Genomic DNA, 17,543 nt, shown 5'->3' on the forward strand with positions numbered 1-17,543 from the left:
ATGACAGTACGATATATTTAAAAATGTGTAATGCTTTAAAATAAAACAAATGTTGCGCATTTTGCAGTTTATTCGGCTTTTGAGTTTTTTACGGGTTTGTAAAGTTTTGGACACAAATACTAAGAAAAATATTGTAAAATTTGTATTTTTAAAATCTTCTTTTAATTTCGTGTTTTTTTTTTTTAAGGTATGGTTTCGAATCGAAACTTTTCTGCTAGCTTTCAAAATGTCGCAAGCTTGAAAATTCACCTATGAAATGAAAAAAATGATCAGCATACCGAGAATTTTAATATCAAAATCAAGTAGCCACCCTGTGTTAGAACAGGCAATCAACAAAAGGAAAAGTTTATCGATTTCCAAATTGTACAGTCCTTAGTTGACAGTTTGCAATGAGATGCAGCTGGATACATTTTAGTATGTATTGTTTACTCATCATATGTATATTCAAAGCTGAATCTAGACATGAGTGTAGGATATCTCAATTCGACTTTTAAACTTGGCAAAATAAAACTTATGAAAACAATTTGAACAGCTGAACGCTTTCGGATAAAGACTTTGTCAGACCATGGTAATGAGTTCTAGACGGAATCTTGATGGCTTTACTTTGTTGTAACAGATTTGGCATCAATCTTCTCTGCCCCTGAAATGCGAATCGAATCAGGGTTGGGAGACACTTTATACGAGCAGGCAAAAAAAAAACAATTTTCGCAAACCCCCCATTTTCGGGCGGCACGTCCAAAAGATTATAAAAACATCCATCTCTTGGGATTCGCGAAATCTAGATGGCACTAACTGGGTGACACGTTCACGAATAGGACAGACCACTCTGCCTTGAAGATGCTGCTTAGCTGCACGTCTCGCACGATACTTTGTACCGGTGTCAAACGAAGTGAGCTCTTGTCTTGGGGAAATTTGCTGGCACAATGCCGAACCACAATCGTCACCCCCACCGAAGTGGAACGGAAAAACGATGACTCAGGTGCGAGTGACCATTCACCTGGTCCGGCACTTTTACGAGTTTGGAAAATAAAGTTTATGAAGAATAAACGTGCCCGTTGAGAAAAAAAACGTTACTCAATGCGTCGTCCAAAAAGTGCTTCTGCGTTTTCCTTAACGATTGTGAGGGAGGATGGTGATGATACTCATCGTATGTTAGACACGATATACTGAGCTAACTATATGAGGAACTGGAACTGGTGGAAGAAGCTCACTGTGTCGACCACATCTGACTATGGGAACATCACACAAGTCGCATTGACGAGCAACTTGAGCGCACGTGCAGCTGCAACATTGTATGGCGAAAATGTATGTCTTTCCCCGTCTTAACTGCAGTACAGTACTGGTGATCAATACTAATTTATGAGCGACTGGACTAGGGAAGAATAATTAGTAGGGGGGTTAATTGCGTACTCGTTTGCACTAGCAGCATTGCATGCTTGTGAGAAATTGCCCTACAATGACAGCCATCATCGTTCAACATGTGGCGCTAATATGTAGTTCTTCACGAGAAGGCTTTGATTTGGTTATCTATAGGCAAATAGTTTGAGTAACTTGGAACGAGCTGGTTTGAATATAAAACGTTTAGCAAAACACAATGGTTATACAGATTTGGTTTTGCAATGAATATGATGTTTTCTTAAAAATTTCAAGTATTTGCTGTGAAAAAACATATTCTCAATTATTAGTCAAATTTTAATCTGCCGTTAATCGGCATTGTATGTTTCAGAGAATCACGAAAATCTTTATCATTTGAATTTCAGAACTCAACTCGTCTAATTCTCTGTATTTTTTGCATTTTTTTCCCTTGTCCCATCATCTTCCTTTGCCCGCATCATTCCTCATCATTCATTGCAATGCTAATCAATCATACAATGTTCACAAACAAAGCAGAATTTTAAATTCTTTCTGATCAAAAATAGATCTGAACTGCACACAATATGCTAAAATAAATATTGCTTAAGCCGGGACTCGTGGTATAGGGGTAAGCGTGGTTCCCTCTCACCCAGTCGGCCTGGGTTCGATCCCAGAAGGTCCCGATGGCATTTTTCGAGACGAGATTTGTCTGACCACGCCTTCCGTCGGACGGGGAATTGGATATTGGCCCCGGTCTAACCTAAAGGGGTCAGGTTGACGACCTGTGTGGATGGAATCTAATCTAATCTAATCTAATCTAATCGAACACAAGCGCAGCCAGTCCGAAGAAAGCATCCTGGAAGAACTTGGGGTTAGATTACGCCCCAAGTTCTTTCTTGTCAATATTAATTATTGCAGTACACTTGAGCAACCCCGAAGATGTATTGCATAAATTAAAGCGGCCAGGCCTACTGCGTTGCATTAACCGCAGAGACAGATTCTGTGAACGGAGCACATTTCACAGAATCTACAGGGGAGGAAGGATGCGTGGACATACCGTACCAAACGCTCCTGTTTACAGTTTGATATTTGTTTTGTATAATGTGTTAAGTGTAAAATATAGTGTGGTTATATAATCAATTAAATATAATAATGCAATATGATGATAATTTAATAAAATCCCTTCACCTATAATAACCACGCACCCAAGCACACAAACTGCGACACAAAAGAAATGAAAATGAGCATGCTAAAACAAGACAGCGCGTCCCGACCTGTGTGGATGGAATCTAAGGTATAAAAAGAGGTTTGCCAATCAAGCCTTCGGACACCTAGTTTCGAGTAGGAATCTCGCAAGCGAGAACGCCAAGGCAATCCTGTAGAGCGAAAAATTTGATTTTTGTTTTTGAAATTGTTATGAAATGCGTTAGATATTTTTGCTACCGATTGAAAGTCACAAAAGACGTTATCGTTGTGCTAAACTCAAACAATCATCAGTTCTGATAGTTCTTGCTGTTGATTGACTTCATGGAAAGGCACAATTTTAAGGTGGTATTTAAATTTTTCAATGCATACAGAAAGTCCATCAAATTGAATTAGCATTTCAAATTTATTTTTAAAATTTTATAATCAATTACTCGTGTTCTAACTTTTGACAAACCAAGTCACGGTGCTCAAAATACCGTTATTATGAAAAAAAATATGCACTCCGAGATTTTGGGGTCTATCGATTCCTTACACCATAGCGCATCTCTGTGCAAAAAATAAAAACATTCGCTGATGTAGTTTTCGAGATACAGCCCTTTTAAGATGTTACATCCGATTTTTAATAAGAAAACCAAAACAATCAATACAATTTCAGCACTTTAAAGAATATGCATTTCGAGATAATGATGTTTTTTGCTTTATATGACTGTCAAGTATCTCTGGGCCAAGTTTCAGAAGGTTTGCTGATGTAGTTCTCGAGATACAGCCATTTTAAAATGTTATTTCCGATTTTTTCAAAGAAAATCCATAAAATCATTACAATTTCAGCACTTTAAAGAATATGCATTTCGAGATAAAGGTGTTTTTTGCTTCATATGACTGTCAAGTATCTCTGGGCCAAGTTTCAGAAGGTTTGCTGATGTAGTTCTCGAGATACATTCATTTTAAAATGTTATTTCCGATTTTTCAAAGAAAATCCATGAAATCAATTTAATTTCAGCATTTTAAAGAATATGCATTTCGAGATAATGATGTTTTTTGCTTCATATGACTGTCAAGTATCTCAAGGCCAAGTTTCAGAAGGTTTGCTGATGTAGTTCTCGAGATACAGCCATTTTAAAATGTTATTTCCGATTTTTTCAAAGAAAATCCATAAAATCAATACAATTTCAGCACTTTGAAGAATATGCATTTCGAGATAATGATGTTTTTTGCTTCATATGACTGTCAAGTATCTCTGGGCCAAGTTTCAGAAGGTTTGCTGATGTAGTTCTCGAGATACAGCCATTTTAAAATGATATTTCCGATTTTTTCAAAGAAAATCCATAAAATCAATACAATTTCAGCCTTTTAAAGAATTTGCACTTCGAGATAAAGGTGTTTATGCTTCATATGACTGTCAAGCATCACTGGGCTAAGTTTCAGAAGGTTTGCTGATGTAGTTCTCGAGATACAGCCATGTTAAAATGTTATTTCCGATTTTTTCAAATAAAATCCATAAAATCAATACAATTTCAGCACTTTGAAGAATATGCATTTCGAGATAATGATGTTTTTTGCTTCATATGACTGTCAAGTATCTCTGGGCCAAGTTTCAGAAGGTTTGCTGATGTAGTTCTCGAGATACAGCCATTTTAAAATGATATTTCCGATTTTTTCAAAGAAAATCCATAAAATCAATACAATTTCAGCCTTTTAAAGAATTTGCACTTCGAGATAAAGGTGTTTATGCTTCATATGACTGTCAAGCATCACTGGGCTAAGTTTCAGAAGGTTTGCTGATGTTGTTTTTGAGGAACAGCCGAATTAATTTGCTATTTCCGACTTTTAACGCCGATTAAATAGATTTTCTTTGAAAAAATCGGAAATAACATTTTAAAATGGCTGTATCTCGAGAACTACATCAGCAAACCATCTGAAACTTGGCCCAGAGATACTTGACAGTCATATGAAGCAAAAAACACCTTTATCTCGTAATGTATATTCTTTAAAGTGCTGAAATTGTATTGATTTTATGGATTTTCTTTGAAAAAATCGGATATAACATTTTAAAATGGCTGTATCTCGAGAACTACATCAGCGAATGTTTTTATTTTTAGCACAGAGATGCGCTATGGTGTAAGGAATCGATAGACCCCAAAATCTCGGAGTGCATATTTTTTTTCATAATAACGGTATTTTGAGCACCGTGCAAGTATTAAAAGATAGCACACGATTTTCCAAACGTTGCTAAATCTGGGAATACCAGTAAAACTGAATTTTATTTGCCGCTGGAGAACACGACCGTGTCGACGTTCTTCAGATTATTCAGTATCAATTCCAGCCCCCATTCAGTCTGTCAGGAACCGTGTGGCATCTGCTTTGTTAGTCAAATAGACACAATTTCCAGACGTCGTTTTTTTCTTCCTGCGTATCTCATTGTGAGCAAAGCCTGTTTTAAAATCGAGCAAGCATTTTGCGAAGGTCACTGGTTGCGAAAAATCAAGCAGAATGAATAATGAATGGAAATGGTCAGTTCCAGTGAAAACCCATTTTTCATCCACTTCCAACGAACTGTTTGTAAGCAAACTGTCAACAGAAATGTAATTAAATTAGTAATCTGATGCAACAAGTGTCATTTCGTCATTCCAGTGAACTTTTGTCTCAAAGGGTGTTGAAGCTATTGCGAGTACAAAAGTCATTAGCAATTCCGCAAAGCTGATCACCAAATAGCCCCCACGCGCAAATCAATCAAACAGTGCACCACCAACTGTCATTACGATGCCCTGTATGAGATGCATTTTCAATGCACTTGCTAGAGCTTGGCCTAAGGGATACTTGGCAGTATGAGTAATTACCAACTGTTGTCACTTGCACTTAGTTTGGTAACCCTAACAGAATATGTGTGACATCTGGTGTCACACATCACACTTTAGTTTTCGCGCGTGCATGTGTGTGAGCGGACTACAAACACAATTGCCTTCCAAACTGTCACCGTTATATTGCTACCCGTTAGTGACTTAACATTTAAGAAAAGTTGATTGACTTTATTCTGATTTGTATGGATGGTTCCTGTTACGGAATTGAGTTTAAACATTTTCAAACATTTAAAATAATTTATTAATTTTCACTTTACAGCTTTCTCAAATCTTAGTATCGTTTCCTTGCAACAAAAAAACGCTCACCCAATGCAAATTTCACATTCCAGCCGATATCAGCCCAGTTCACCAGTTGACTAATGTGGATAACAAATTTCCTTACGCGCGTTGCACCGCGTGATTATGCAAATATCGCGTTTTCTATTTTCGCCCGACACCTCCCAAGCTGCTAGTGGACTTCATTTGGCAGGCGCCAATTTATATAAATGACTGCTCAATTACGCGCTCCCTTCGTCCACCCCCGCACAAAAAAATACAATGATAATCTAATAGACTTTGTAAATGGGCTCGCGCGCGCGCACAGATAAACTGCCGATTATTCATTGGGGATTGGTGACGTGATACGGCTGGACGACAATTTGCAACTATTTCTAAACGATTTATTGGACGTGCATTCCGACTGGTAATATAGACGATATTCTTGGAATACGAGAGGTCCATAATAAAGTGATGGCTTATTGTGTCCGATTTATCATACAAAGTAGTATTGATGGAGTAACATGATTGCACATTTGAATCTCCGGTATGTTCTACTGGTTGTCGTTGAATTTTGTCCCGGTTTTCCCGAAACTGAAAAAAAATGTTGGTCTGAAAATTGAGATAACTTCTTATAACTTTTGGTATAATTGACCACATTTAAAGCTTCCGGTAGCAAAAGATGAAAATGCTAATTTCCGGAAAAATTGGATGTCCCACTCAAACGTACGCAGCAATTTTATCGGGCTTTGATACAATCAAAATAGGCAAGACATTGTTTTTGAAAATAAATATGTCTTTATTGAACTTTCTTATAATAATTACATTTCATTTACATTCTAAGTGGTGTGGCTAAATGCTCCTCATCTTTGTTGTATTTTTCGTTCACATTCATTTTTTTACTTCAAATTGTTTTACATTTTTGCATTGAATTGAATACATTTGGGTAAAAAAGAAAAAAAAAACACTTTGAAAACTAATCCTAACTTAAAACTAAAATAAATATTCTTTGAATTATTCAAAATCATTAGAACGAGTAAACCACGAACTGTATTTTAAGATAAATACTCCAAGCGTTCTTACTTGTTCCGCACGAGTTTTGCAACCACGCAGTGTTGTTGTCATCTCGATGAAAATGTTCCGAAGTTCTTGTGGTAAAAACAGGTCACTACTGCCTTCATCCGTTGATGCTGGTTGGTTTCCCCTCGGTTGCTAACTGAAGCCTGGAGGTGTTGTATTCTCTGCAACTTTTGGCCGCTGATTCAACGGCAGTGGTTGAAGATTTGGAACCGCTCCAGGTGACGCGGCGATTTGGTTGGTGCCTCGTCGTCGCTTGCTGCCGAATTTTTACAAACTCAGCTCGTTTTGGGCAGCTCCGATTCTTGGTTGAATGGTCGCCACCGCAATTGAAGCATTTGGCTTCGATGTTCTCGTTGATTATTTCGCAAGCTTGAGTTTTGTGCTCACCTCCACAGGTTGCACAACGACTCTTGATGAAACAGTTCCTACCACCATGTCCAAACTGCAAACAGTTCGAACACTGCGTCACGTCACGGTGCACTGGACGATAACGTTCCCAAGTCCCGATGGTGTTGAAAATGGCCCGAACGGCTTTCAGCTCAGACGGCGTTGTCGATCCTTTCTCGAGATGAACCAGGTACAGTTGATCACGATACTCGATGTCCTTGTTGTGTCTCGTCATCTTGAAGACTTCGATCACGTTCAACTTAAGAGTTTTAAGCTCTTCTTTCAACACACTCACATCCATTTCGTACAGGCCTCGGAGGACCTGTTTCATGGGGCGTTTACCTGGATCGTCATGGCTGTAGTATTCAATCTTTGTGTTGTTCAGGAAATCCCGAACGTAATTATAATCCTTTCTGGTAGGTAGCAGAATTTTGAGTCCATCAGCACACAAGCGAATGGGAGGGTAGCGAACTGGTTTCCAGACGAATTTTGAGCGTCCTTGCTCAAACTGCCTGACTTTGCAGGTAATGCATCAGCATTCTTTAACATCTTCAAATCTGCCGATCCTGCTGGTGAGGACCGCCTCTTTTTCTTGCCGTGAGGCCTTTTTTGCACTTTACAGGAGCTAATATTGAGGAGTACCTCTCTCGTTGTTGGCTCCCAAAGGAATCACCATCCCCACCTCTTTTGCACCATCATGAGAAACTGCTGAGTTCAATGAGAACATTAAATAAGAATAATTTAGTTTCTTGATTCCTTTAAAAAAATCCTTTTTTTCCTTTTCTTTTTTAAATTTGCTGCTTAAGAGTTAGCGAAGTTAATACTTGAAAAAATGGATTTGCAAAAACGTCGTTCAAAAAGTTGAATTTTGCGCCAACAGAAAAAGGGATTTCTCGGGCTTTAAATAAGTAAATTTGAATAACCACCTGCTAGTTTGGTACCAATTCCGTTCGATTTTCTACGATGATGCACCGTGTGAATCTCACACCTTCAGGCGATCATGCCAAAACAGTCATCTCAACGTTTTGCCAATCAGCCAGAAGCAATTTTTATTAATATGCCGATCGGCGTCATTAGTACATGTTCTAGCTACCGCAAATCAGCAATTCGCACACGTATTAATTTCCTCACTATTTTTACTCACACGGTTCTTCGATGCCACAAATGGAGGATATTTATATTTGGCACATATTAGGGGGGAATCCGGCAAAAAAGAGAAATTCAACTGAAACACCTGATTTTTTGGTAACGGATTAATGGTTTGTGAAAGGTTTTTTTTTTCTCGGAATAACCAAGTTGCAAAAAGTTTCTGCGACTATTAAAAGTGACATTTGTTTGTTTGACGAGCTAACCCGGCCGGATATGGACCAATGAATCTCCCTGCTCAACTGAACTTCCACGGATGACAGCGTGTCCATTATCTATTTTCAGCCACAGACCGACACCGATTCGGGGCGTTGAAGCCTGGTGAAGCCTGTTCAAAGTTTTATTTCCTTTAAAAATATCGTCAGGAGAAACTGCCATAAATTAAAGTTGCTGCCGGTTGGTTTTGGTGTGGCCAAAAAAACATTGAGGCCCAGGCTCGGGAAAGCAATAAAAGCAGCGCGTTTGGACAGCCTCCAACTGGTAGTAGTAGCGATTATCATAATGCGGTCATTTGATAACGGCAGCAACGGTTTTACGGAAAACTATCGACCACGTTGTGACCGTCGAGGCCGCCGCCACCGGCTGCAAGGCTGCCCCGCCGAAGACGATGCCACAGACGGCCGCTGCTCATTGACTGGAACAAATCCGCGGGCTGCTCCGACGACGACAGTGAATGGCAGTGATACAGGCGCTTCCTCCGGCACTGCTGGAACTGCTGAATCGGTGATGAAGAGAAATCTCCTGTAATACGGTTCCAAAGAGGGAGCTATTAAAAAGTATATTGTGTGTATTTTGATTAAGGAAGACGAGAAGAAGATTTTACTGTGATATGCTAAGTCGGTACAAAGAAGAAGCTGGCACGAGTCAAGTGTGTGCTGTTGCTGTTGTTCTGTGTGAATGTGCTATGAAGAGAACCAGCTCAAGTTAATTAAGAATCAAACCATGCTCAAATCAAAACGTGCACTGGTGCTATCAGTGATATCATTGTTAGGCTCGCTGGTCAATCTGGCCGGCAGTGAGTACCGTACCTCAAGCAATGGAAGCAACAGCAATGCCGAAAGTAGTCATTACGAGTACAACGACAGCGCGTTCGTCAACCATAGCAGCAATGTCATCGAGCAGATTAGTCCGAAATCGTTGAAAAACCTTCGCCACATCAAACCATCCTCACCTTCGTTCGCGCTCAACGCCAAGACTGCCGGCAACCAGTACGCAATAGACGATGACCTCAACTCCACACAGGCCACCTACTCCTCGGTCGGACCGTCTCCGATGGTGGCCGCCCTCCGGCGACATTCCACCATCGGAACTCACAGCGAACCGCCCCACGTCAAGTTCGCCATCCTCCTGCCGGAGAAACCGCGAAACCGGCGGGACGTCCGCATTCTGTCCACCATTCGGCCCGTCATCGAGATGGCCACCCGGGTCGTCACCGGACCGGAAGGGGTGCTGCGGAACGTGCGAATCGAAATCGATTACCGCGACACGCAATGCTCGTCCACGTACGGTGCACTCGGCGCGTTTGACATTTTTCTCAAGCGCAAGCCAGGTGGGTTGGGACGGGCACGTGGTCCGATCGAATCGAATGAAATTTATTGGCCCGATATAACATCGCCTAAAAACGGCTTCCCCCTAATAAACCACACAACAACGATTTTCAATTAGAGGATTTGCCACTACAGCAGCACCGGTAGCATTACGATTTTGTTAGTTACACGTGGCTGCATGCGGGGTGATGTAAAATCATTCGGGTAGCAAATGGATGAGCAAGTTGTTGAAACGAAGGAGAACGAGATGGCTGTTTGAAGCAATGAAAAAGCTTTAATTTCAGTTGCTGAGCTCCGGATGTGCTTTAGGGGAAACATGGCAATTTTAGGGGTTAGGCCAGCACAAATTTGCATTTTATTCTAAAATAAACTGATATTTCATTGTTTTTGAATCAGTCGCTTATATTATTTAAAGAATGTGCAAGAGGTAAATCGGTTGAAACCCGATCGAAATCGGCTTTGTTTTCAAAACAATTCCGTTGTTTTTCAGTATAAGTGTGAATGAACTTATTTTAAAATATAGATACTTCTATGTTCTCTTATACTAACCGTTCTGTAATTCCTGTCTTGTTCGTACAAGAGTATCCGTAAAAAAAATGCTAAAATACAGGGTACAGCTCGGCAAAAGGTTTTTTTTTTTATTTTAAATAAAATAACTAACTTAAGCACTGCAAGTAGCTTTGTAAACTTCTTGCTAAATCTGCCATCATTATTCCTAGCGCATTTTTAAAAAAAATGTTTTCTACATGTCTATTTTGAAGAGTATTGTACACATTAAAAGACGAATGCCGCGTCAGTAAAAAGTTTGAACCTGCAACTTTATTAAATTATTTTCAATTTCCCTTATCTTGCAGATAAAGATTTTGCGTAAAAAAGCTATCTTAAAAAAACTAAAAAAAAAACAAATGTGATATTGGTGGCAATTGAGGGTTTTTCTTGTACCTCAGAAATTTGCCAGAGTGTCAAAAAATCGATTTTTGGTCATATTTTGGGTCTATGATAGCTTTACATAAAAAACCTAAAATATGACCAAAAATAGTTTTTTGACACTTTGGCTCAATTCTGAGGGCAGATTCAGATTCAGCGGGCAAAATTACATGGAAAAACATATAGTTGGACAATTTTCGAATTTCGTTAGGGTGGTCCCATACACTTTTCCCTTGAAAATTAGACATTTTCAAATGAAGATATCTCAAATTTAAAGCAAAATACCCCCAGGATTTTTTCAGCGTTTATAATGCTGGATCTCCTTTTACGAATGCAACCTGGCGCGTAAAATTTTTTTTGCTTGAATTTAAGGAAATCAAAACCATAAATTTCTGCTTTGCCTTCCCGGTGCTTCAGACGCCTATGAAATATTTCACGTGAAATTTTTCGCATTTTTGGTAATCTTATAATTTTATTTTATTTAATTGTTTTGACATTAACTACAGCATTCAAACAAACTTTAAATGAAACTTGATGTTAGAATTCATCAAATAACTCATTTTTGACATTTATAATGCGAACTTATATCCAAATAATTGATAAAACAAGATGAGGTGTCCGGGTTTCGAAGCGTCCGGGAAATCGAATAATGACGTTATTTTTCAATCATAAGTTTTTTAAATACTACGTCAGAGCTGCAGGATCCAGATCAGAAGATTTACCTCAAATTTAGGGTGAGAGTTCCTCGTCCAAAATAATTATACCCGTATTTTTGTTTAACGATTAGGGTGGTTAGTAATAAATAGAGTTGTCATCGCTCAAATGTTCAATTTATCGCTGTTTTAGTGAAAAAAATCTCGTTTAGACAATTTTCAAACATCCATATAAACATATTTTCAGCTTCAAATCCCGTGTGGATCAATCGGACCACGCACTTGACTCACAATTCAGAGTTCGCCGGTTTAAATCCCGTGGCGGTCGCTCTATAATTCTTTGTGTAAATATGGGTATTAGGTGCCGTCACTCCGTGCCATACACTTAGAATCATTTCATTTTTAGACCACTCAAAACGTCAAACAACAGGAGTTCACATGCCAAATTTGAGCCAAATCGGACCACTGTTGATTTTGTTCCTGGTTGTTTGAGTTGAAATTTGCTGAATCAAAATTGTATTTTAATGTATTATTACTCCTTTTGAAACAAGAAATACACATTGCCATTGAATTTCCTGTCATATACATTCAGTAATTTCCAATACTTAAAACAAAATAATATCGAAATTGAAAGTGCAAAGCCTCTCTGTCAATTGTAAATCTCTCACTTATCAAAATTAAATCACAATAAGCCCATTATAGTCACTTTCCACCGCAGACAACGCTGATAAGATCCCAAATTCACTTTCACGCTGTGATGGCCAGCGTACCCGAACAGACGGAAATAACTTGCGAATAACATTGTTTGTTATTTGAAAATACTAGGCCAATAACATTTTATGTTATTTATAACAAGATTGGTTATTCGCCGCTATGTTTTTTTTGATTGTTATTGTAATAACAGACTTATAACATTTTAAGTTATTCTTCGAACAAATCTTTGTTTTTATTTTTTGTAATTTTAACAATTAATCCGATCATCCCAATAACAGTTGGAGGTATTCTTCCATAACAAAAAATGTTATTCCAAAGTTGTGTTGGCTCTCAACCAATATCAGACCAAAAACAAATTTTGTGATGATAGCCTAAACTGTTATTAAGAGCACATTCAGTTGGGAACCCGCGCCCAAAAAACGGCTAAGTCCTCCTTGCGCGAAACAAGTGGGAGAAGTGGAGCGAAAACATCAACAAAGAAAAAAAATAATTTTAGATCTGCCACTGCACACTTGTAAAACCATTTTTGAGTTAGATTCAAAGCTCCGTATTCGGTTGTTTTTATTTCATTTCTAAGTATATTTATGATCCCCAGAACCGTTTTGGGCCAATATGCCCACATTGGGACCGGTTCCAGGTACGGCGGTGGATTCCGGATTACGGTCAATTTCGAAAATATTACAGAGTTATTTTTTACCAGGCAAAATAGGTGTCAACGTACATGGTTTTCCAAATCAAGCTCTCCCATGATCTACAGAACCATTTTTTGACCGAAATGGCCAATTTGGGACCGGTTCCAGGTACCGCGGTGGATGTTGGAGCACGGTCAATTTCGTAAAAAAAATCTAGATTTATTTTTGATCGTGCTATATGCGTATCAAAGTACATGATTTTCCAAATAAAGCTCACTCATGATCCACAAAACCATTTTTTAGACCCAATTGGCCACGTTGGAACCGGTTCCAGGTACTTCGGTAAATTCCGGAGCAATTTCGTAAAACCAAAGAATTATGTTTTATCAAACAATACGGGTATCGTAGTACATGATTTTTTTTGCCAATTGGCCACATTGGGACAAGTTCCAGATACCGCGATGGATCCCGGAATACGGTCAATTTCGAAAATATTACAATTATTTTTATTACAGTTATTTTTGACCAGGCAAAATAGGAGTCAAAGTACATGATTTTCCAAATCAAGTTCATTCTTGATCCTCAGAACCATTTTTGGATCAATCTTGCCGCTTTGGAACCGGCTTCAGGTACCTCGAAATTCCAAAGTATGGTAAATTTTGTAAAAAAATACAAAAATATTTTTAAAACCAAACAAAATGTGTATCACAGTTTATTGATACAAATAAAGCTCAGTAACATTTATGGACCGGTTTTACCACTTTAGAGTTTCCAAAATTAACCGTGAAAAAAATATAATTGATTGATGAATAATGAATATTCAGTCTGTGCGACTCCGGTCGAAGACGGTGAACAATAAACAATATAAAATTAAGTAAAAAAATCTACCTGTTATATTTACAGTAGATTTTCTAGTTTATTTCATGTTAAATTCCGTAAAATTTGGTGTTTTGGATTTAGTACCTGTAAAAATTGCAATTTTTGAACTAGAAAAATTGAATTTTGAGCATGATTTTGAAAATCCTCAACTTTGACACCCATATTGCCATACTAGAAAATGCTCGCATGTGGCTGGTTCCTTAGGCTTTTAGAACCTACCAAACATACTTTGATCATTTCTAAATTTATTTTAAATGAAAAAAGTTTATTGAATTTTTTGAATGGTTGGAAAAAATAAAGTAAAAAAGCATGAAAAAGAAACGCACAGTTACAGTTATGATAATGTTAAAAATATTCAAAATATTTAAAAAGTGATAAAAGCGTAATGTTTTATATAAACGTCATTTCCTGATTGGTATTCACATTTTTTACAAGAAGAAATGCACAGTTAATTATTTATTATACTTATTTTATAAAATTCAATATCATCTCGGTACTCGATTCAAACACACAAACAAACCCCATTGTTATTTTTTTTCCTTAACAATATCTGGTTTTGATCTTTTTGCTTCTTTTTTCCTGTTTTGAAGATTTTTTAAAAGCGGAAGAAAAATTCAATTTAAATTGGTTATGTCATAATATCAAAACATTGAACAATTTTATAAAAAACTTTTTGTGTAACTATACAGAGATGATGCAAAATGCAATTTCGTAATTTTAACTACAGAGCACTTCGCTGAGATTTCGGTCATTCGATTTTTTTTTGTATTTTTTAATCCGACTGACAGCTGTCCCTACAAAAATGATATATGAAAATTCAAAAATCTCAATCAAAAAGTCCTTCAAAAGATTGGCAGCTTTCCATACAAAAATTGTACGTGAATATTTGAAAACCTGAAGCTTGAAACTAATGGCTTGGCCAGCGTAGCACAAGACTCAAACCGGGTAATCCCAGGGTCGGCAAACTACTAGGTGATTCAAGGGAGGATCGGTTACAACAGAAAAACACGGAAGGATTTCCACTTTTCATCAGCACTTTATTTTGGGGTTTTGTTCGTGTGGGTGTGGGTGTGTGGAGTGTGGGTTTTTCAGGGGCTAACGTACCGTGATCCGCTCAGCTGATGGTTCGCCTCCGGCGATTGCGGGCCGGCAGAGGAGTTCGTCCAACCTCCACTCTGCGGCGGGAACTGCCCCAAGGGGGGGGGGGGGGGGTATTGTTGTTGCTGACGGATGCGGCGGCCCTTTGTTCTTGGCTGCGAGTCTGGACTTCGGCGCCAGATGCAGCGTTGTTCGCCGGCCTCCTTGGGCGGCGTCGGTTCTTCCGGCTTCCGTGCCGGGATGATGGACGACCAGCGGGCGTTGCTGGTTCCGATGGGCAGGCGTCTTCCCTCATTGGCTGATCGGCAGCCCCAGAGTCCACTGATGCGGGCGTGCCGAGAGGGGACCCTCCTTTGCGGTTAAGGCCAGCGGCCTGAGGGTGGTCGTCCTTGACGGTGATGGCGCGGGGAGGCGCCAGACGACGGGGGTGGTCCTATTACGGATTAGACGTGGGAAGCTACCAGCACGGGATTTACGCAACCCAGGCCGACCAATCCGAGATGGACGAGCTGCTCGCGGAAACCTCCTGGTTCCGCCGATGGGAAGGGCGATTGACGACCCTTCGCGGGAGCACGACTTGTCCACTCGGACGCCTGTTTGGAAGAGAGCGATTTTCCCCAAATCGACTTCCCTCATTTGTTTTCCCAAGTCCATTTTTCCCACCATTTCCTTTGTGACGTATTCAAATGCGCCCGCAGGAAATTGGTGGACATCAGCCTCGCTTACACTGATACGCTTCGCCCCATCAAAACTGTTGTAGTGTAGTGTAAGTGGTATAAAATGCTGAGGCGAAGCTTCAATTATCCAGAATTGTAACCAACGGTTACAAGCTTTGAAGGAATTTTCTGAGTAATTTGGCACAGTTATTGATATTGATGAGGACTATTCTGAAAAACTGGTACGCGGGAAAAAACTTTTTGCTGATTTTTTTATTATCTTTTTCTCCCGAATTTCAATTTCCCAAAATCCGTAATTTTTTTATTTTCGAGAATTTTTGATATACTTTAAGGGCCAAAAATCCACAACTTTTGAGCCATAGAGAAGTTTGCTAAACATTTTGCCGTCCAATAATGATTTTTTGAAAAACTAGTGATATTTAGAAAAAATCTAAATTGCATACATATTTTTTTACCTATTGGCTCAAAATTTGCGTCAAAGTCAAGTCAAAAAGTCTCGAAAATCAAGAATGCGGATTTTGGGAAATTGAGTTTTTGTAAAAGAATAGTTAATAAAAAAATCTTTTTTTCCTGTTTTGAAGATTTTTTAAAAGCGGAGGAAAAATTCAATTAAAATTGGTTATGTCATAATATCAAAACATTGAACAATTTTATAAAAACTTTTTGTGTAACTATACAGAGATGATGCAAAATGCAATTTCGTAATTTTAACTACTGAGCACTTCGCTGAGATTTCGGTCATTCGATTTTTTGTATTTTTTTGGTGCTTTTGTTATGCCTAAAAAACAATCTTGAGTGCGTTTGTCCAAATAATTTTCCATACAAATTTGGCAGCTGTCCCTACCTTAATGATTTATGAAAATTCAAAAATCTCAATCAAAAAGTCGTTGAAGGACTTTTTGATCGAGTTGGGTGAAAAAATTGGTGATATTTTATTTTACTTTTTGTCACTAAAACTTGATTTGCAAAAAAAAACACTTTTTTCATTTTTTTTATTTTCTGTTATGTTTTAGGGGACAGCAAATGCCAACTTTTCAGAAATTTCCAGAATAGACAAAAAAAACTTCGACCGAGTTATGAATTTTTGAATCATTAGTGATTTTTTTGTGTACAAATTTTTCTGAATAGTCTTCATCATTTTGTAGGACAACAGCTAAAATTGTATGGAGACTTGTATGGGTAAACCAATGACACAAAATAGCTTCTTTGGTCATAGGGAATGCCCCCACAAAGTTTAAGCCAAATAAAAGGGCAAAATAACGATTGAAAAATTATTTTTTTTGAAAATTAAGAAAATATTAAGAAAATATTGTTTACGTTTAATTTTGCATTTATATTCAAATTGGACACTTTGGGGTGTTTGCAAATTTATTTTTTGAGACCACAGAAACTGATAAAGGTATGCAACTTGAGTAAAACAATTTTTTCCATGAACTCATTGTTTTTTTTTACAATTTTTCAGTGGTGGCATAACTGTCATAATGTGAAAAGTTTTTTAGATAAATTAAAGCATAATGTTTTAATTCTGTACGCAATACGTATCTAAAAATTTGTTCACATCATGCCAGTTATGCTACTACTGAAAAATTGAAAAAAAAAAACAATAAATTCATGGCTAAGTACTGAGCTACTTACATTTTTCTTGAATTTATAAAACCATTTCCAAGTGTTTTGACATGCCGATTGACATATTTGAACATTTGGAAAAGTATGACAAAGTATGTAGCTCAGCAAAATTTTCATGTATAACGAAATTTGCGAAATATACCTGATAAGCCTCATCAAAATTTCTTGAGTTTTTTTTAATTTTAGAGGAATGAAGAATTGTTTTCTCAAAGGTTATTTTTATTTTTTCATGCAATTGAGTTAATTAAAAATATTTTAGATATGAGTTTTAGAGCAACAGTCAGTCAATGCGTTTATTTATGTTACTTGTAATTAGAGATTGTTACTTGTAATTTTAGATCTTTTTGATTTTTTTGTTCAAAATCCAGACCTAGACTTCATATTTTTGAGAATTTTGAGTATTTTTAGCAAGCTTATCAAAATAAAAAGAAGCAAAGCTGGAAAATTATATGTAAAAGCATCTGATTTTTAGATCTTGCTGACTTCATGTAGAGTACACCTTTAG

General features: G+C 37.9%; 1 protein-coding gene across 2 annotated transcripts in view; it reads left to right on the forward strand.

Annotated features, from left to right (window-relative positions):
* LOC120422359 (atrial natriuretic peptide receptor 1-like) overlaps positions 1–17,543 on the forward strand; it is a 258,080-nt gene that overhangs the window by 188,363 nt on the left and 52,174 nt on the right. Inside the window, exon 2 of one of the 2 annotated variants that reach the window (XM_052710916.1) lies at positions 8,571–9,834. The exons of the other annotated variant lie outside the window; for it this stretch is intronic. Within the exon in view, the coding sequence (XP_052566876.1) occupies positions 9,183–9,834 (652 nt within the window). The 5' untranslated portion in view covers positions 8,571–9,182. The remainder of the gene's footprint in view (positions 1–8,570; positions 9,835–17,543) is intronic. 2 annotated transcript variants of the gene reach the window in all.

The sequence above is a fragment of the Culex pipiens genome, chromosome 3 (assembly GCF_016801865.2).
Source record: "Culex pipiens pallens isolate TS chromosome 3, TS_CPP_V2, whole genome shotgun sequence".
NCBI classification, from domain to species: Eukaryota; Metazoa; Arthropoda; class Insecta; order Diptera; family Culicidae; genus Culex; species Culex pipiens.